This window comes from Hydra vulgaris, chromosome 01, assembly GCF_038396675.1.
Source record: "Hydra vulgaris chromosome 01, alternate assembly HydraT2T_AEP".
Taxonomy (NCBI): domain Eukaryota; kingdom Metazoa; phylum Cnidaria; class Hydrozoa; order Anthoathecata; family Hydridae; genus Hydra; species Hydra vulgaris.
Genome location: NC_088920.1, coordinates 50052562 through 50072410, shown reverse-complemented (window position 1 = coordinate 50072410; position 19849 = coordinate 50052562). Strand labels below are relative to the sequence as shown.

General features: G+C 38.7%; 11 protein-coding genes across 15 annotated transcripts in view; 7 read left to right on the top strand and 4 right to left on the bottom strand.

The window, feature by feature from the left end:
• Positions 1–2827, top strand: part of LOC100200525 (cohesin subunit SA-2) — a 104429-nt gene extending 101602 nt beyond the window's left edge. For all 5 annotated transcript variants that reach the window (XM_065788485.1, XM_065788484.1, XM_065788486.1 and 2 more), the window contains one exon: positions 2492–2827. In XM_065788485.1, coding sequence (XP_065644557.1) covers positions 2492–2569 — 78 coding nt within the window. In that variant the 3' untranslated portion in view covers positions 2570–2827. The remainder of the gene's footprint in view (positions 1–2491) is intronic.
• A 2161-nt stretch (positions 2828–4988) lies between these two features.
• Positions 4989–5641, top strand: LOC136075409 (histone H1.0-A-like). The gene has a single exon (XM_065788481.1). The coding sequence runs from the start codon at positions 5108–5110 to the stop codon at positions 5594–5596; it is 489 nt and encodes a 162-aa protein (XP_065644553.1). The 5' UTR covers positions 4989–5107; the 3' UTR covers positions 5597–5641.
• An 827-nt stretch (positions 5642–6468) lies between these two features.
• Positions 6469–6879, bottom strand: LOC136074495 (histone H3). The gene has a single exon (XM_065786821.1). The coding sequence runs from the start codon at positions 6877–6879 to the stop codon at positions 6469–6471; it is 411 nt and encodes a 136-aa protein (XP_065642893.1).
• A 475-nt stretch (positions 6880–7354) lies between these two features.
• On the top strand, positions 7355–7666 carry LOC136074494 (histone H4). The gene has a single exon (XM_065786820.1). The coding sequence runs from the start codon at positions 7355–7357 to the stop codon at positions 7664–7666; it is 312 nt and encodes a 103-aa protein (XP_065642892.1).
• An 881-nt stretch (positions 7667–8547) lies between these two features.
• Positions 8548–8952, bottom strand: LOC136074493 (histone H2B, gonadal-like). The gene has a single exon (XM_065786819.1). It carries the CDS (start codon positions 8950–8952, stop codon positions 8548–8550), a length of 405 nt encoding a protein of 134 aa, XP_065642891.1.
• Positions 8953–9245: 293 nt separating this feature from the next.
• Positions 9246–9638, top strand: LOC136074492 (late histone H2A.2.2). Its single transcript, XM_065786818.1, has one exon. It carries the CDS (start codon positions 9246–9248, stop codon positions 9636–9638), a length of 393 nt encoding a protein of 130 aa, XP_065642890.1.
• A 2882-nt stretch (positions 9639–12520) lies between these two features.
• LOC124810100 (histone H1-delta-like) lies at positions 12521–13198 on the top strand. Its single transcript, XM_065788487.1, has one exon. The coding sequence runs from the start codon at positions 12581–12583 to the stop codon at positions 13151–13153; it is 573 nt and encodes a 190-aa protein (XP_065644559.1). The 5' UTR covers positions 12521–12580; the 3' UTR covers positions 13154–13198.
• An 825-nt stretch (positions 13199–14023) lies between these two features.
• Positions 14024–14434, bottom strand: LOC136074491 (histone H3). Its single transcript, XM_065786817.1, has one exon. The coding sequence runs from the start codon at positions 14432–14434 to the stop codon at positions 14024–14026; it is 411 nt and encodes a 136-aa protein (XP_065642889.1).
• A 482-nt stretch (positions 14435–14916) lies between these two features.
• LOC136074490 (histone H4) lies at positions 14917–15228 on the top strand. Its single transcript, XM_065786816.1, has one exon. The coding sequence runs from the start codon at positions 14917–14919 to the stop codon at positions 15226–15228; it is 312 nt and encodes a 103-aa protein (XP_065642888.1).
• An 881-nt stretch (positions 15229–16109) lies between these two features.
• Positions 16110–16514, bottom strand: LOC105847988 (histone H2B, gonadal). The gene has a single exon (XM_065786815.1). It carries the CDS (start codon positions 16512–16514, stop codon positions 16110–16112), a length of 405 nt encoding a protein of 134 aa, XP_065642887.1.
• A 293-nt stretch (positions 16515–16807) lies between these two features.
• Positions 16808–17200, top strand: LOC136074489 (late histone H2A.2.2). The gene has a single exon (XM_065786814.1). It carries the CDS (start codon positions 16808–16810, stop codon positions 17198–17200), a length of 393 nt encoding a protein of 130 aa, XP_065642886.1.
• Positions 17201–19849: the final 2649 nt, after the last annotated feature.

Here is a 19849-nt window from a genome sequence, read left to right as displayed (position 1 = left end):
CAACTGTTATTATTTTATAGATAAATAATATATATATATATATATATATATATATATATATATATACATATATATATACATATATATATATATGTATATACACATATATATATATGTATATACATATATATCTATATATATATATATATACACATATATATATATACATATATGTATATATATATATTATATATATATATATATATATATATATATATATATATATATATATATATATATTTATTTATTTATTTATTTATTTATTTAAAATATAAAGCATAAAACAACAGCTGCTTAAAAATTAAATTTTTAATATATATATATAATATTTGCCCAATTTAGAAATGGGTATATGTGTAGAAACTTATTAATCAACTAAAATTTAATAAAACTAAAAACTAATGTTAAAAATTGTTTAATATTTAATAGAACGTTGAGGTTGTTTAGTGGTAGAGCGTTTACATATGCAAAATATTATATATATATACATATGTGTGTGTATATATACAGCGGTGGCCAAAAATTAAAGACCACTCATGCTTCAGTTGGTTTCTTAATCTTTAAATTAAAATTAAGAAGATTCTAATTGACATATTAAATTTTTTTTTTAATATCTTGTTAATTAAAACATGCGGATTAAAGTGGTATAATTTTTTTAATCTAATTCTAATTAAATAGCGTTTAACTTATTAAAAAACTGATGAGTACTTATAAATCTTCTTTAAATAAATTGGACAAAATTTAACGACCACTTTCAAATCTTTAATTTGCACTTATTAAAAATAATAATCCATTATTTTTTTAACTGTCTTAATTGCTTATTACGTTGGCTATAAAATAAAATGTCGAAACCTGAGTTTCGATATCAAATAAACATTTATTTTTTGTATTGCAATAAGGATATAAAAATATTGCAAAAATGCGTGCAAACATCAAAGAAAAAAACAGATACGCGGCTCTTGTATTAAAAGAAGAAGGCTATAGCATCAGACAAATAGCAGAAAAGCTCGGAAGGTCTCACTCTTGCATTATTAACATAATTCAACGATACAAAGAGACCCGGTCAATTAATGATCGTCATAGGACTGGACGCAATAAAATTTCAAATGACCGTGATGTTCGCTCGTTAGTGAGATTAATGAAAGAAAACAGACAAGCATCATCTACAGACTTGTCTACGAAATAAACACTGTCAAATGGTCTGAAAGCAAGCCCTAGAACTGTGCCAAGGGTCCTCCACAATTTAAATTATTTATGGCGTGCTGCTGCAAAAAAACCACGCTTAAATAAAAAACAAAAATTTGCCAGGAAAGAGTGGTGCAAACTACATAAAAATTGGTCAACAGATCAGTGGAGCCGTGTGGTCTTTAGTGATGAAATGAACGTTGAGGTAGACAACAGAAAAGGTCGCGTAATGTTGCGTAGACTTCCAAGCGAACGGTTCGATGAATCGTGCATTTTGAAACGAACAAAACAAGGCAGTGGTTCAATAGGCATTTGGGCCTGTATGGGTGCCTGTGGAGTTGGAGTTTTTCATTTATTCGATGGTAGACTCAACAAAGAAAGGTACATCGAAATTTTGGAAAAGTCGCTTATTCCTAGCATTGATTTATGGCAGTTGCAAGATGGATTTATTTTCCAGCAAGATAATGCGCCGTGTCATAAAGCGCATGTTGATAGCAGTTGGTTCAATTCTAATAAAATTCAAGTGCTTCCATGGCCTGCCAATAGTCCAGACTTGAATCCAATAGAGAATTTATGGTCGTGGCTTGATCACAAGCTTGGTAAAGAACAACTTTACAATTTGGAAGATTTGAAATCTATCTCTCATCATTTGAAAAATGTGCCTGATGAAGTAATCAAAACTTTAATGAATTCAATGCCAGAACGAGTAAAAGAGTGCTTGAAAACAAATGGAGGAACAACACGTTTCTAAATTATTTTTTATTGCTTTTTGAAATATTTTTGAAACTGGTCTTAAAATTTTGTCCAATTTTTTTTCCCATTTATATTTTTTACTAGTCAGTTTTTTAATTTTTTAACATTATTTTGTAAAAAAATTATAAATTCTTTTATAATAAATATAAAATACAATAAAAATTCTTTCTAAAAATGTTTTTCTTTTTTTGATACCTTTTTCCAAAATTAAATCATACTAAGGTTAAAAATAAATTTTGAAAAAAAAATGAGTGGTCTTTAATTTTTGGACACAGCTGTATATGTATATATATATATATATATATATATATATATATATATATATATATATATATATATATATATATATATATATATATATATTTATATATATATATATATATATATATATTTATATATATATATATATATATATTTATATATATATATATAAAGTAAAAAAAATTAGTAAGTATTAAGTTATGCTAAGTCATCCGATAAATTAGTTTTTTACTGGGTGGTAGCAGTGTAGTTTGTTGGGTTTTATTTTTGATATTAAACCATGTTTATTTAGTTAACAAAAAAACAAAAGCGTGATTTGTCCCCAGATGTTTTAAACGAATCCCAAGATTTACTTGAATCGTCTCCATAAAATTTTTTGGCTTTTTTGAATAGAGCTGATGGAAAGTTGTGACACCAGTGACATCTTAGACTGCTCAGCTTATCTTTTAAACTAACGTCACAGTATAAGTGTAACGGTTCCTTCATTGAAAGATCAAACTGTCTCTTGTATGATATCGAAATGATTTTTAATGTACATATTTAAATAACTCGTGTCATTTTATTGTATATAAGTTTTAAGATATTATCACAGCTGTTAATCTCTAACAGTATGGAGTTATTTTTTTAATTTTTGCTTTATTTATCTTAAATTTAATTAAAAAATTGAAAAGCAGTTAATGTGTGTCATTTTTTAATGACACGTATCTTTTTTTGAGTACCGCATTATATCCTTTTTTTTCTTTAATATCGAGAGTTTTATCTTGATTTGTTGTATATTTTGTTTTAGGCACGCTTGTATTCTTCCTCATAATTGTATATTTACAGACGCTCAAAACACGATTTTTAAGATCTGCGAAAAAGTGATAATAGCGCTAATTTTTGTTTATCTAGGCTTTGAGAGGTTCGTTGGTTTATCTGGGTAAAAACAGTTGTGTTTTTTTGTAAATTTTTTTTTTCTAGGTTCTGAGAGATTTGTTTATCGAGATTGTAAATGGCTTATTTACATATTTGCGTTTCTAGGTAAACTAAAAGTTAATGCAATTTAAAAAGTTTTTAATTTTTTTACTGCAACTTACTAAGTTTTTTTTATAAATAATGAGCAGCCGCGCCGCAGTGGTTAGAGCCCTGGTTCAGAACCAGGAGACTGGTTCGATGCCCGTTTCTGGCCTCTAAACAAGGCGCGAACTTGCTGGTTAAATCTCCCACCCCTTTCCATTTCTCACAGTTTGCTGCATGTTGTCAAAGGTCGTCTTTTGCGTACGGAATAAAGTTTATAAATATCCCCATTAAAAAAAAAGACAAAAAACAACTTGATTATACCAAATTATTTATAATCCCAGAATTCTCATCTAAAATATAAGCTAAAACTAGCTATGTACTGCAAACAAAGTAATTTTATCACTAGCTGTTGTATTTGTGATCCGTTTGTGGGAGATCGCCAGCTGTCAAATGGCTGGCCTTTTTTACGAGATTAGAGCACTAGCTTTCAAATGGGCGAAAAAAGTAAACGAAAAAAAAATGTCCTGCGTTCGCTACGGAGTTACTCTTTAGTCCATTGACTTCCCTTTTGTGTTGAATCAAACTAATTATGCACCGCAAAAGGACCCCATTTTTTTCACTCGAGATCATATTTGTGGCAACCGCCAAACTTGAGCAAAAAAATTAAAATGTTTCTTCTTAAAACTGAGATTTTTTCCAGAGTTTTGCCAATCGCTTCGGTTTGAAAAATCTCTTTCGGCTGTAACGTTTAAAAAGGACCTGCAGGCCTTAGTTTAGTAGCATTAGTCTGTTTCAAAAGTGTCGCTTTTGTTAAGTTGATCTCAAGAAAATGACGAAATAGTTCTAAACATAATGTGTCGATGCTCCACGTGTTATGTCATTGTCAGCTAAATGGGATTTAGTACGGAATGATTTTAGGGTTATTCTAGTTGAGCTGTTATATATTCTATATCGCAGTGCCTCACTTGCATCCCACCGTGATACAACACATTTGCCACAGCATCTCGTCGACATTAAACAAAACTCGTCACACATTGTCATGTTCAGTTTTTTGTTTGTTTGTCTTTTTTTGTTTTGTCTTTTGTGTGCAAAAAATTAACGCGGCAGATAGTTGTCGAATAAAGTCAGAGAGTAAACGGCTCGGCAGTTTACTTAAACATCCGTCTAGCAGAGCGCTTCGATAAACTGCCAAGCAATTGAATATCAACGCAATTTCGAATTAAATGCGGCGAAATGATCAGCACGCCACTTAGGCACCTTCTCGCGGTGACAAGAAGTTGTAAAAGTACGGAGGCACGTGATGCAAGTCAAATCATTTTTCTCACTGTCGCGCGTGTTTGTGTCGCTCGTTACTCTGCTGTCTAAGCAACATCTATAGCTTGGCAAACGTAAAACTTTGGTTTTTCCTCTTCCCGTGTTGTTTGTCTGTCTTTAAAAGCAAATCTGGTTTGATCAAGGTCAACTTTACTTCAGTTTTCTTTGGACGCGCACGCTAGTTTGCTTTGGCAGAGCACATTTTTGTCGTTTTGAGCGCATATCTGTTGCTAGCGAAACGCTATCGAACGGAAACGAATGAGTTTGTTGAGCGTCACTATTCTACAGAAGATTTTTTGAAGAAATGCAGTTGCTAGCAGTAGAGCTACGTGAACGCTGGACGTCTCCCTGTAGACACGAAAACACAGTTTGCAGCTGGACGGAGTAGCTGAAATTTTAGGATAGTCCTCTACAGTCCGCACAAACTCGGCTAGAAAAAGGAAAACAACATCGGCGACGCAGACATTTGTAAGATAAAACAAGCAAAGCTGCAAAGTTTGCGTGATAACTAGAAAATGAGTGAAGTCGCATCTCCTAAAAAGTCGCTAAGAAATCGGCTCCCAAAAAGCCTGCTGATCATGCTCCGTACAAGGCCATGATTGTTGATGCCATCAACTCGCTTAAAGAACGCAAAGGATCGTCCAGGCAAGCCATCGCTAAGCACGTTAAAGCCAACAACAAGGTAGGCGACAATGTCGATTCGCAAGTGAAGATTAATCTTAAGCGAATGGTCCTTGCCGGTGAGCTGCTACAAGTGAAAGGTGTTGGCGCATCCGGTTCGTTTAGAGTTGCTGCCAAGCCTAAAGCGGCTAAGAAGAAGAGTCCTGCTGCAACCGTTAAAAAAGCCAAGAAAGAAAGCAAAGAAGTAAAGAAAAGCACGCCCAAAAAGAAAGCCGCTCCCACAAAAAAGGTGACAGCAGCCAAAGAAAAAGCGAAAAAACCGAAAGAAAAGGCAAAGAAGACGCCAGTGAAAAAGAGCGCCCAAAAGCCGTTGGCAGCAAAAGCTGCTGCCAAGAAAGCCAAAGCAACTCCAAAGAAGAAAGTCGCAGCGAAGAAGACCACCGCCAAAGTCGAAAAGAAATAAGTTCGGCTCGCGCTTTCATGTTAAACGGCTATTTTCATAGCCACACATCTTTCTAAAAACACGAGCACAGGCATAGAACAGATAAGGATTTGTTCGTTGCGATAAAATCTTGCGTCGTTGACGAAGCCCGTATACGACTTTATTACGAGTAAAACGCTCACTGTTCTTCTCAAGTTCTTGAATTAAGAAAAAAAAAAAAAAAAATTTGCCAGGGTGTCTGTTAGGATCAGGGAAATGTCAGGGCGTGGGGGAGGGGGGGGGGGTCGGTTCATAAATCTGCAAAAAAAAATCAGGGAGTCATCAGCGAAAATGGCCCGTCCTCAAACTTGCGTGACTCACGCAAGTTGTGTATCGCACACAACTTGCATAAGTCACGCGATAATAATAGAAAATTTTTATTAGGCAGATTTTTCTTGATACTTTGCTATGCCAGCTGTTTACGTTTTTGCAATGAAAGAGCGTTTTTTCTAAGAGCCTGTTTTTTCTCGACTTGAGCTTCCACTAACTTAAAACGAAATCAGGAAAAACAGCTAGTAGGTCAGGAAAAGCTATGTTACAATATTGAATCGCGCTAGCACTCTTCCGCTGCGTGTTACCCAGGAATGGCTTTATCTCTTTTTTTGTGGCCGTCGCAGAATTATTAACATTCTCAGGGTAAACGTGGGTAATCTATGGCGCGCATCGTCGTAAAGAGGTCTAAAACGCACTCTAAAGAAGTGCGACCATTTTTGACGAACGCATTTCGTTCATTTAAAAGCCTCAGTGGTGCAATGGGGTGAGTAGCGTAGACACACACTACCGCGGTCGAAGCCGAATACGTTTTTAACAGATTTGTGGCTATGAAAATAGCCGTTTTGTGAATGAGGAAGTCCTTAAGCTCGCTCTCCTCTGATTCTTCTCGCCAACTGAATGTCCTTGGGCATAATGGTGACACGCTTTGCGTGGATGGCGCACAGGTTGGTGTCTTCGAAGAGGCCTACTAAGTAGGCTTCGGACGCCTCCTGAAGGGCCATGACGGCGGTGCTTTGAAAGCGCAAGTCGGTCTTGAAGTCTTGCGCGATTTCGCGTACCAATCGCTGAAACGGGAGTTTTCTGATGAGGAGCTCAGTTGACTTTTGGTATCTTCGGATTTCCCTGAGAGCTACGGTACCGGGTCGGTACCTGTGCGGCTTTTTCACTCCGCCGGTAGCTGGGGCACTCTTCCTTGCTGCTTTCGTTGCCAGCTGCTTTCGAGGTGCTTTACCACCGGTAGATTTTCTGGCAGTTTGCTTGGTTCGGGCCATATTCGACGAATTGCACTGCTTTGTGACACAAGCATCAGTTCAAACTAATTCGCTGTTGTTGACATGTTAGAGTTTATGCCTTCAGGAGCCTGATCAATTGATCGGCGCTTAAAGCGCTTTTTGATTGGCTTAAAAAAACTTGCAAAAACTGTGGCGTCTATTTCTACTCAATTAAACGAACGAGGCGGGCTCTGATTTGGCAGATTCTCTAGCGTTTAGTTTTACTTTCAAACGATGCGTTGATAGAGCGAACGTGATCAATTTATTGTTTTGTTAGTTCGCCTCACGTTTCGTTTTTTTTCTACAATTAATTAGTCATCTGAATTGAAAACACAAAACAACGAAAATGCGCGACTTTATTTTTTGCGCAGTCAACGTGTTCGCATTGCTTCCATCTATGTCGGGTTAACTTCGACGTGCAATAAAAAGTACGGAAATCGCGTCAGAAGTTTAGCATTCAACTGAACAATTCAACATGTCTGGTCGTGGTAAAGGAGGAAAAGGCCTCGGCAAAGGTGGTGCCAAGCGTCATCGCAAGATTTTGCGTGATAACATTCAAGGCATCACAAAGCCCGCTATACGTCGTCTAGCTCGCCGAGGTGGTGTCAAGCGTATCTCAGGGCTTATCTACGAGGAAACTAGAGGCGTTCTGAAAGTCTTTTTGGAAAATGTGATTCGCGACGCTGTGACTTACACGGAGCACGCCAAGAGAAAGACTGTTACCGCCATGGATGTTGTCTACGCTTTGAAGAGGCAAGGACGCACATTGTACGGATTCGGCGGATAAACTTCTTCGGCAACAAAAACGGCTATTTTCATAGCCACAAATCTGTTGAAAACGTTTTATCCGGCATGTAGACATGTAGGCAAAAACCCTACAGAGGCTGTGAATGCTTGTGAAATTAAAACGATGCGTTTTTTTTGCATCGGTCTCGATTAAATTCAACCGCCTCTGCTTTTAAGTGAAGCCTTGCGAAGTCGTTATTGTCTTTTTTGTTATCAAAGACGGGATATATACTCACGCACAAATATATAATACGTATATATATATGTTATATATTTATATATACACACGAGTATGTATACAATTCCTGCAAATATGTATTTTAATGAAGTACTGAAATGATCAATCGAAACCTCGACAGTATACAGATAAATCATAGATCGAATACAGATAAAACATAGATCGAATGGAAAAATCAACTTCATTAAAACTTAAGCAAACTCGTTTTAACTTTTAAAACTAATAAAACAAATGCAACGTAACGAGAAGCTTGTTGGCCGTAAACAAAACGTTCATCTTTGTCTAAAAACAAAGTTAATATCATTTTGCAAACCACATATTACAGTTTCTCGCGCTCATAGCGTCAGTAAATAGGGAAGTTCAGTTATGGTCTAGGGGGAGATCGCGTTACGGCGTGTAAAAAGAAAAGAAAAAAAAGTATTAAATAGTATAAGGGATGTCGCCTGGGATGGGATGGAAGTTCGTTTTTCTTATTAAGTGATTTTTTTAAAAAAGAGGGCGAGAAACATACTTTAGTATAGTTAACAGAATGATCTGGCGTTTGTTTTCCCGCACTATATTTAGAGGCTGTTCCGTTCTAATGCGCACAACGTCGTTTTTAAAAGATTTGTGGCTATGAAAATAGCCTTTTTGTAGTAGCGCAACTACTTGCTGCTCGTGTACTTGGTAACAGCTTTGGTGCCTTCGCTCACTGCGTGTTTTGCCAATTCACCGGGAAGTAAGAGGCGTACGGCGGTTTGAATTTCACGCGAAGAGATTGTAGACTTTTTGTTTTGAAGGGCGAGTCGCGAAGCTTCAGACGCGATCCTTTCAAAAATGTCGTTCACGAACGAGTTCATGATGCTCATCGCTTTAGACGAAACTCCGACATCGGGATGCACTTGCTTTAACACGTTATAGATGTAAATGGCGTAGGACTCGCGTCTCTTCTTCTTGCGTTTCTTATCTCCTGTGCCGGCGATCTTGCCGCCTTTTTTGCCAGCTCGTTTTTCACCCTTTTTGGCTACCTTGGGCGCCTGCTTTCCTCCTGTTTTCGGAGCGTCAGACATTTCTTCAATGCGATTGATATCGATTAGTTCTAGAGCGCAAGTGAAGGCCTTGCTTATTTATGGCAGAGTTGCGCTCTCCAATTCGAGTCCATTTGTGATGCGGCGCGCTAAATCGATTGGCTCGCGCCAAACCATTGTTTCGGAAAACGCTGTTTTTCTATTCGTCGAAATTTCGTCCATTTTGAGAGCATTACTTTTAAATAACTAAAGACAAACGCATAGAGCTCATTCAAAAAAAAACTCGTTTCACAACATTTGTCTGTTGCTTCGTGTAAACAACAAAGAAATCTAAAATGTCAGGACGTGGCAAAGGAGGTAAAGCTAAAGCCAAGGCAAAGACACGATCTTTCAGAGCCGGCCTTCAGTTTCCCGTTGGTCGCGTTCATCGATTCTTACGCAAAGGTCATTACGCTAACCGCATCGGATCAGGCGCTCCAGTTTACTTGGCTGCTGTTTTGGAGTACCTGTCCGCTGAAATCTTGGAGTTGGCTGGTAACGCTGCTCGAGACAACAAGAAAGCCAGAATTGTTCCTCGTCACTTACAGCTCGCTGTTCGCAACGACGAGGAGCTGAACAAACTGTTGTCGGGTGTAACCATTGCAAGCGGCGGTGTGCTGCCAAACATTCAAGCCGTTTTGCTGCCCAAGAAGAACGAAAAACTTCCAAAACCAGCAGCAGCCAAGTAAAACAGCGGTGGTACGCGAGCACGCTCTGAAGCAAAAGGCTATTTTCATAGCCACACATTTGTCAAAAACATTTTTGCGTGAACGAAAAACTCCATTTTTCCAAAACATCACACATCCAAAAACATTTTTACGTGAACGAAAAACTGCAATAGACTCCAGAGTCTATTGCAGTTGGAGCTAGTCGAGGTTTTTCTTTTTGAACGCCGTTAGTGATAGATTCAAAGGGAGAGGTCTTATGAGGCTTATCAATGAAATACTAATACAGAGAAGTTTGTAAAATTTTCATTTTGAAAAGCTCATTTTCGTAGCTTTCATGTATTCGGGGTTTATTTCGAACGACCAAAAAACCCTTGATCCGCCTTAGACACAGAGTTCATGGCACTCAGGGAAAAGTTTTTAAATTCTGAAAAATCAGGGAGTACCTGGAAAATTCAGGGAACTTTTTTGGAAAATCTTTAAAATCAGGGAATGTTTTTTAGTTTTATATAAGATTTATATGATAGATGCAAATTGTTATTTATTGAAAAGATATTTTTTATATTTATCAAAAAATTATAATAAAAAGTATTAGGGGAACATGGATTCAGTTGTGAAAGTATTATATCCTTCGACATTAACAAGGAAAATTATATACTTTTCACCACCCAGATTCAGGGAAAAAGTACTTGAAATCGGGTGAAAATCAGGGAATACTCAGGGAAAATGGATTTCTAAAACTGCCATGAACCCTGTTAGAGTTACTTACAACGTTTGTTGTTAGTTTTATGACATTTTCATTTTCTGCGCTTTTGGCAACATTAAAGTGCGTTGCGCTAACAAAATTCTGCAAAAAAACCAACCGATTTTTTTGTTTCTTTGATGATTTTTTTAATTTTTTCTTTCTTTTTTTCCTATCTTCCTAACAGATACCGTTATAAACATGCCAAAAATATCAGTGAACAGTACAGCATTCACGTGTCTATCTCGAAAAGAAAAAGAGAAAAAAAAAAAAAAAAAAAAAAAAAGAAGGAATAGTTGGATCCGCTCAAGATCGATTATTGAGTCGATAGCGTTTCTTTGACTAGCTGTCGAGTGGGTAAAACGGGAGAACAGAAAAAATGGTCCTCGATCCGCTGCAGAGTTACTTTCCAGTGCGTAGAGGAATCTTTCACCAGACAATCAACACAATCAGTTAGATCACTAGCTGTCAGGTGGGTAAAATGTGTGAACAGACAAAAAGTTTCTCAATTCGATCCAGAGTTTTTTTTTTTTTTTTTCAGACCAAAAAAAGGTGTTCTTTTGACAGATGACCAAAGCAATCGATTAGATCGCTAGCGGTCATATTGTGGAAACGTGTGAACACAGGCAAAATGCTCCTAACTCAGTCCAGAGATTCTTTTTTCAGTCCAAAAAAGTGTCCTTTTATCAGACAATAAAAGCGATCGATTTGATTGCTAGGCGTCAAAACGGGTAAAACGTGTGAAAAGAATAAATGTCCAGCATCCTCTGCAGAGTTTCTTTTTAGTCCGTAAAGTGTTCTTTTACCAGATGATAAAAGCAACCGGCTAGATCGCCAGCTGTCAAATGGCTGGCCTATTTTACGAGATTAGAGCACTAGCTTTCAAATGGGCGAAAAAAGTAAACGAAAAAAAAATGTCCTGCGTTCGCTACGGAGTTACTCTTTAGTCCATTGACTTCCCTTTTGTGTTGAATCAAACTAATTATGCACCGCAAAAGGACCCCATTTTTTTCACTCGAGATCATATTTGTGGCAACCGCCAAACTTGAGCAAAAAAATTAAAATGTTTCTTCTTAAAACTGAGATTTTTTCCAGAGTTTTGCCAATCGCTTCGGTTTGAAAAATCTCTTTCGGCTGTAACGTTTAAAAAGGACCTGCAGGCCTTAGTTTAGTAGCATTAGTCTGTTTCAAAAGTGTCGCTTTTGTTAAGTTGATCTCAAGAAAATGACGAAATAGTTCTAAACATAATGTGTCGATGCTCCACGTGTTATGTCATTGTCAGCTAAATGGGATTTAGTACGGAATGATTTTAGGGTTATTCTAGTTGAGCTGTTATATATTCTATATCGCAGTGCCTCACTTGCATCCCACCGTGATACAACACATTTGCCACAGCATCTCGTCGACATTAAACAAAACTCGTCACACATTGTCATGTTCAGTTTTTTGTTTGTTTGTCTTTTTTTGTTTTGTCTTTTGTGTGCAAAAAATTAACGCGGCAGATAGTTGTCGAATAAAGTCAGAGAGTAAACGGCTCGGCAGTTTACTTAAACATCCGTCTAGCAGAGCGCTTCGATAAACTGCCAAGCAATTGAATATCAACGCAATTTCGAATTAAATGCGGCGAAATGATCAGCACGCCACTTAGGCACCTTCTCGCGGTGACAAGAAGTTGTAAAAGTACGGAGGCACGTGATGCAAGTCAAATCATTTTTCTCACTGTCGCGCGTGTTTGTGTCGCTCGTTACTCTGCTGTCTAAGCAACATCTATAGCTTGGCAAACGTAAAACTTTGGTTTTTCCTCTTCCCGTGTTGTTTGTCTGTCTTTAAAAGCAAATCTGGTTTGATCAAGGTCAACTTTACTTCAGTTTTCTTTGGACGCGCACGCTAGTTTGCTTTGGCAGAGCACATTTTTGTCGTTTTGAGCGCATATCTGTTGCTAGCGAAACGCTATCGAACGGAAACGAATGAGTTTGTTGAGCGTCACTATTCTACAGAAGATTTTTTGAAGAAATGCAGTTGCTAGCAGTAGAGCTACGTGAACGCTGGACGTCTCCCTGTAGACACGAAAACACAGTTTGCAGCTGGACGGAGTAGCTGAAATTTTAGGATAGTCCTCTACAGTCCGCACAAACTCGGCTAGAAAAAGGAAAACAACATCGGCGACGCAGACATTTGTAAGATAAAACAAGCAAAGCTGCAAAGTTTGCGTGATAACTAGAAAATGAGTGAAGTCGCATCTCCTAAAAAGATCGCTAAGAAATCGGCTCCCAAAAAGCCTGCTGATCATGCTCCGTACAAGGCCATGATTGTTGATGCCATCAACTCGCTTAAAGAACGCAAAGGATCGTCCAGGCAAGCCATCGCTAAGCACGTTAAAGCCAACAACAAGGTAGGCGACAATGTCGATTCGCAAGTGAAGATTAATCTTAAGCGAATGGTCCTTGCCGGTGAGCTGCTACAAGTGAAAGGTGTTGGCGCATCCGGTTCGTTTAGAGTTGCTGCCAAGCCTAAAGCGGCTAAGAAGAAGAGTCCTGCTGCAACCGTTAAAAAAGCCAAGAAAGAAAGCAAAGAAGTAAAGAAAAGCACGCCCAAAAAGAAAGCCGCTCCCACAAAAAAGGTGACAGCAGCCAAAGAAAAAGCGAAAAAACCGAAAGAAAAGGCAAAGAAGACGCCAGTGAAAAAGAGCGCCCAAAAGCCGTTGGCAGCAAAAAAACCTGCTGCCAAGAAAGCCAAAGCAACTCCAAAGAAGAAAGTCGCAGCGAAGAAGACCACCGCCAAAGTCGAAAAGAAATAAGTTCGGCTCGCGCTTTCATGTTAAACGGCTATTTTCATAGCCACACATCTTTCTAAAAACACGAGCACAGGCATAGAACAGATAAGGATTTGTTCGTTGCGATAAAATCTTGCGTCGTTGACGAAGCCCGTATACGACTTTATTACGAGTAAAACGCTCACTGTTCTTCTCAAGTTCTTGAATTAAGAAAAAAAAAAAAAAAATTTGCCAGGGTGTCTGTTAGGATCAGGGAAATGTCAGGGCGTGGGGGAGGGGGGGGGGTCGGTTCATAAATCTGCAAAAAAAAATCAGGGAGTCATCAGCGAAAATGGCCCGTCCTCAAACTTGCGTGACTCACGCAAGTTGTGTATCGCACACAACTTGCATAAGTCACGCGATAATAATAGAAAATTTTTATTAGGCAGATTTTTCTTGATACTTTGCTATGCCAGCTGTTTACGTTTTTGCAATGAAAGAGCGTTTTTTCTAAGAGCCTGTTTTTTCTCGACTTGAGCTTCCACTAACTTAAAACGAAATCAGGAAAAACAGCTAGTAGGTCAGGAAAAGCTATGTTACAATATTGAATCGCGCTAGCACTCTTCCGCTGCGTGTTACCCAGGAATGGCTTTATCTCTTTTTTTGTGGCCGTCGCAGAATTATTAACATTCTCAGGGTAAACGTGGGTAATCTATGGCGCGCATCGTCGTAAAGAGGTCTAAAACGCACTCTAAAGAAGTGCGACCATTTTTGACGAACGCATTTCGTTCATTTAAAAGCCTCAGTGGTGCAATGGGGTGAGTAGCGTAGACACACACTACCGCGGTCAAAGCCGAACACGTTTTTAACAGATTTGTGGCTATGAAAATAGCCGTTTTGTGAATAAAGAAGTTCTTAAGCTCGCTCTCCTCTGATTCTTCTCGCCAACTGAATGTCCTTGGGCATAATGGTGACACGCTTTGCGTGGATGGCGCACAGGTTGGTGTCTTCGAAGAGGCCCACCAAGTAGGCTTCGGACGCCTCCTGAAGGGCCATGACGGCGGTGCTTTGAAAGCGCAAGTCGGTCTTGAAGTCTTGCGCGATTTCGCGTACCAATCGCTGAAACGGCAGTTTTCTGATGAGGAGCTCAGTTGACTTTTGGTATCTTCGGATTTCCCTGAGAGCTACGGTACCGGGTCGGTACCTGTGCGGCTTTTTCACTCCGCCGGTAGCTGGGGCACTCTTCCTTGCTGCTTTCGTTGCCAGCTGCTTTCGAGGTGCTTTACCACCGGTAGATTTTCTGGCAGTTTGCTTGGTTCGGGCCATATTCGACGAATTGCACTGCTTTCGAGATAACGCTAGTTCAAACTAATTCGCTGGTTTGTTGACATGTTAGAGTTTAGCGCCTTTATAAGAGTGCATCAATTTGATTGGCGCTTAGAAAGTGCTTTTTGATTGGCTCAAAAAAAATCTGCAAAAACTGTGGCGTCTATTTCTACTCGTTTAAACGAACGAGGCGGGCTCTGATTTGGCAGATTCTCTAGCGTTTAGTTTTACTTTCAAACGATGCGTTGATAGAGCGAACGTGATCAATTTATTGTTTTGTTAGTTCGCCTCACGTTTCGTTTTTTTTCTACAATTAATTAGCTGATCCGAATTGAAAACACAAAACAACGAAAATGCGCGACTTTATTTTTTGCGCAGTCAACGTGTTCGCATTGCTTCCATCTATGTCGGGTTAACTTCGACGTGCAATAAAAAGTACGGAAATCGCGTCAGAAGTTTAGCATTCAACTGAACAATTCAACATGTCTGGTCGTGGTAAAGGAGGAAAAGGCCTCGGCAAAGGTGGTGCCAAGCGTCATCGCAAGATTTTGCGTGATAACATTCAAGGCATCACAAAGCCCGCTATACGTCGTCTAGCTCGCCGAGGTGGTGTCAAGCGTATCTCAGGGCTTATCTACGAGGAAACTAGAGGCGTTCTGAAAGTCTTTTTGGAAAATGTGATTCGCGACGCTGTGACTTACACGGAGCACGCCAAGAGAAAGACTGTTACCGCCATGGATGTTGTCTACGCTTTGAAGAGGCAAGGACGCACATTGTACGGATTCGGCGGATAAACTTCTTCGGCAACAAAAACGGCTATTTTCATAGCCACAAATCTGTTGAAAACGTTTTATCCGGCATGTAGACATGTAGGCAAAAACCCTACAGAGGCTGTGAATGCTTGTGAAATTAAAACGATGCGTTTTTTTTGCATCGGTCTCGATTAAATTCAACCGCCTCTGCTTTTAAGTGAAGCCTTGCGAAGTCGTTATTGTCTTTTTTGTTATCAAAGACGGGATATATACTCACGCACAAATATATAATACGTATATATATATGTTATATATTTATATATACACACGAGTATGTATACAATTCCTGCAAATATGTATTTTAATGAAGTACTGAAATGATCAATCGAAACCTCGACAGTATACAGATAAATCATAGATCGAATACAGATAAAACATAGATCGAATGGAAAAATCAACTTCATTAAAACTTAAGCAAACTCGTTTTAACTTTTAAAACTAATAAAACAAATGCAACGTAACGAGAAGCTTGTTGGCCGTAAACAAAACGTTCATCTTTGTCTAAAAACAAAGTTAATATCATTTTGCAAACCACATATTACAGTTTCTCGCGCTCATAGCGTCAGTAAATAGGGAAGTTCAGTTATGGTCTAGGGGGAGATCGCGTTACGGCGTGTAAAAAGAAAAGAAAAAAAAGTATTAAATAGTATAAGGGATGTCGCCTGGGATGGGATGGAAGTTCGTTTTTCTTATTAAGTGATTTTTTTAAAAAAGAGGGCGAGAAACATACTTTAGTATAGTTAACAGAATGATCTGGCGTTTGTTTTCCCGCACTATATTTAGAGGCTGTTCCGTTCTAATGCGCACAACGTCGTTTTTAAAAGATTTGTGGCTATGAAAATAGCCTTTTTGTAGTAGCGCAACTACTTGCTGCTCGTGTACTTGGTAACAGCTTTGGTGCCTTCGCTCACTGCGTGTTTTGCCAATTCACCGGGAAGTAAGAGGCGTACGGCGGTTTGAATTTCACGCGAAGAGATTGTAGACTTTTTGTTTTGAAGGGCGAGTCGCGAAGCTTCAGACGCGATCCTTTCAAAAATGTCGTTCACGAACGAGTTCATGATGCTCATCGCTTTAGACGAAACTCCGACATCGGGATGCACTTGCTTTAACACGTTATAGATGTAAATGGCGTAGGACTCGCGTCTCTTCTTCTTGCGTTTCTTATCTCCTGTGCCGGCGATCTTGCCGCCTTTTTTGCCAGCTCGTTTTTCACCCTTTTTGGCTACCTTGGGCGCCTGCTTTCCTCCTGTTTTCGGAGCGTCAGACATTTCTTCAATGCGATTGATATCGATTAGTTCTAGAGCGCAAGTGAAGGCCTTGCTTATTTATGGCAGAGTTGCGCTCTCCAATTCGAGTCCATTTGTGATGCGGCGCGCTAAATCGATTGGCTCGCGCCAAACCATTGTTTCGGAAAACGCTGTTTTTCTATTCGTCGAAATTTCGTCCATTTTGAGAGCATTACTTTTAAATAACTAAAGACAAACGCATAGAGCTCATTCAAAAAAAAACTCGTTTCACAACATTTGTCTGTTGCTTCGTGTAAACAACAAAGAAATCTAAAATGTCAGGACGTGGCAAAGGAGGTAAAGCTAAAGCCAAGGCAAAGACACGATCTTTCAGAGCCGGCCTTCAGTTTCCCGTTGGTCGCGTTCATCGATTCTTACGCAAAGGTCATTACGCTAACCGCATCGGATCAGGCGCTCCAGTTTACTTGGCTGCTGTTTTGGAGTACCTGTCCGCTGAAATCTTGGAGTTGGCTGGTAACGCTGCTCGAGACAACAAGAAAGCCAGAATTGTTCCTCGTCACTTACAGCTCGCTGTTCGCAACGACGAGGAGCTGAACAAACTGTTGTCGGGTGTAACCATTGCAAGCGGCGGTGTGCTGCCAAACATTCAAGCCGTTTTGCTGCCCAAGAAGAACGAAAAACTTCCAAAACCAGCAGCAGCCAAGTAAAACAGCGGTGGTACGCGAGCACGCTCTGAAGCAAAAGGCTATTTTCATAGCCACACATTTGTCAAAAACATTTTTGCGTGAACGAAAAACTCCATTTTTCCAAAACATCACACATCCAAAAACATTTTTACGTGAACGAAAAACTGCAATAGACTCCAGAGTCTATTGCAGTTGGAGCTAGTCGAGGTTTTTCTTTTTGAACGCCGTTAGTGATAGATTCAAAGGGAGAGGTCTTATGAGGCTTATCAATGAAATACTAATACAGAGAAGTTTGTAAAATTTTCATTTTGAAAAGCTCATTTTCGTAGCTTTCATGTATTCGGGGTTTATTTCGAACGACCAAAAAACCCTTGATCCGCCTTAGACACAGAGTTCATGGCACTCAGGGAAAAGTTTTTAAATTCTGAAAAATCAGGGAGTACCTGGAAAATTCAGGGAACTTTTTTGGAAAATCTTTAAAATCAGGGAATGTTTTTTAGTTTTATATAAGATTTATATGATAGATGCAAATTGTTATTTATTGAAAAGATATTTTTTATATTTATCAAAAAATTATAATAAAAAGTATTAGGGGAACATGGATTCAGTTGTGAAAGTATTATATCCTTCGACATTAACAAGGAAAATTATATACTTTTCACCACCCAGATTCAGGGAAAAAGTACTTGAAATCGGGTGAAAATCAGGGAAAATGGATTTCTAAAACTGCCATGAACCCTGTTAGAGTTACTTACAACGTTTGTTGTTAGTTTTATGACATTTTCATTTTCTGCGCTTTTGGCAACATTAAAGTGCGTTGCGCTAACAAAATTCTGCAAAAAAACCAACCGATTTTTTTGTTTCTTTGATGATTTTTTTAATTTTTTCTTTCTTTTTTTCCTATCTTCCTAACAGATACCGTTATAAACATGCCAAAAATATCAGTGAACAGTACAGCATTCACGTGTCTATCTCGAAAAGAAAAAGAGAAAAAAAAAAAAAAAAAAAAAAAAGAAGGAATAGTTGGATCCGCTCAAGATCGATTATTGAGTCGATAGCGTTTCTTTGACTAGCTGTCGAGTGGGTAAAACGGGAGAACAGAAAAAATGGTCCTCGATCCGCTGCAGAGTTACTTTCCAGTGCGTAGAGGAATCTTTCACCAGACAATCAACACAATCAGTTAGATCACTAGCTGTCAGGTGGGTAAAATGTGTGAACAGACAAAAAGTTTCTCAATTCGATCCAGAGTTTTTTTTTTTTTTTTTCAGACCAAAAAAAGGTGTTCTTTTGACAGATGATCAAAGCAATCGATTAGATCGCTAGCGGTCATATTGTGGAAACGTGTGAACACAGGCAAAATGCTCCTAACTCAGTCCAGAGATTCTTTTTTCAGTCCAAAAAAGTGTCCTTTTATCAGACAATAAAAGCGATCGATTTGATTGCTAGGCGTCAAAACGGGTAAAACGTGTGAAAAGAATAAATGTCCAGCATCCTCTGCAGAGTTTCTTTTTAGTCCGTAAAGTGTTCTTTTACCAGATGATAAAAGCAACCGGCTAGATCGCCAGCTGTCAAATGGCTGGCCTATTTTACGAGATTAGAGCACTAGCTTTCAAATGGGCGAAAAAAGTAAACGAAAAAAAAATGTCCTGCGTTCGCTACGGAGTTACTCTTTAGCCCATTGACTTCCCTTTTGTGTTGAATCAAACTAATTATGCACCGCAAAAGGACCCCATTTTTTTCACTCGAGATCATATTTGTGGCAACCGCCAAACTTGAGCAAAAAAATTAAAATGTTTCTTCTTAAAACTGAGATTTTTTCCAGAGTTTTGCCAATCGCTTCGGTTTGAAAAATCTCTTTCGGCTGTAACGTTTAAAAAGGACCTGCAGGCCTTAGTTTAGTAGCATTAGTCTGTTTCAAAAGTGTCGCTTTTGTTAAGTTGATCTCAAGAAAATGACGAAATAGTTCTAAACATAATGTGTCGATGCTCCACGTGTTATGTCATTGTCAGCTAAATGGGATTTAGTACGGAATGATTTTAGGGTTATTCTAGTTGAGCTGTTATATATTCTATATCGCAGTGCCTCACTTGCATCCCACCGTGATACAACACATTTGCCACAGCATCTCGTCGACATTAAACAAAACTCGTCACACATTGTCATGTTCAGTTTTTTGTTTGTTTGTCTTTTTTTGTTTTGTCTTTTGTGTGCAAAAAATTAACGCGGCAGATAGTTGTCGAATAAAGTCAGAGAGTAAACGGCTCGGCAGTTTACTTAAACATCCGTCTAGCAGAGCGCTTCGATAAACTGCCAAGCAATTGAATATCAACGCAATTTCGAATTAAATGCGGCGAAATGATCAGCACGCCACTTAGGCACCTTCTCGCGGTGACAAGAAGTTGTAAAAGTACGGAGGCACGTGATGCAAGTCAAATCATTTTTCTCACTGTCGCGCGTGTTTGTGTCGCTCGTTACTCTGCTGTCTAAGCAACATCTATAGCTTGGCAAACGTAAAACTTTGGTTTTTCCTCTTCCCGTGTTGTTTGTCTGTCTTTAAAAGCAAATCTGGTTTGATCAAGGTCAACTTTACTTCAGTTTTCTTTGGACGCGCACGCTAGTTTGCTTTGGCAGAGCACATTTTTGTCGTTTTGAGCGCATATCTGTTGCTAG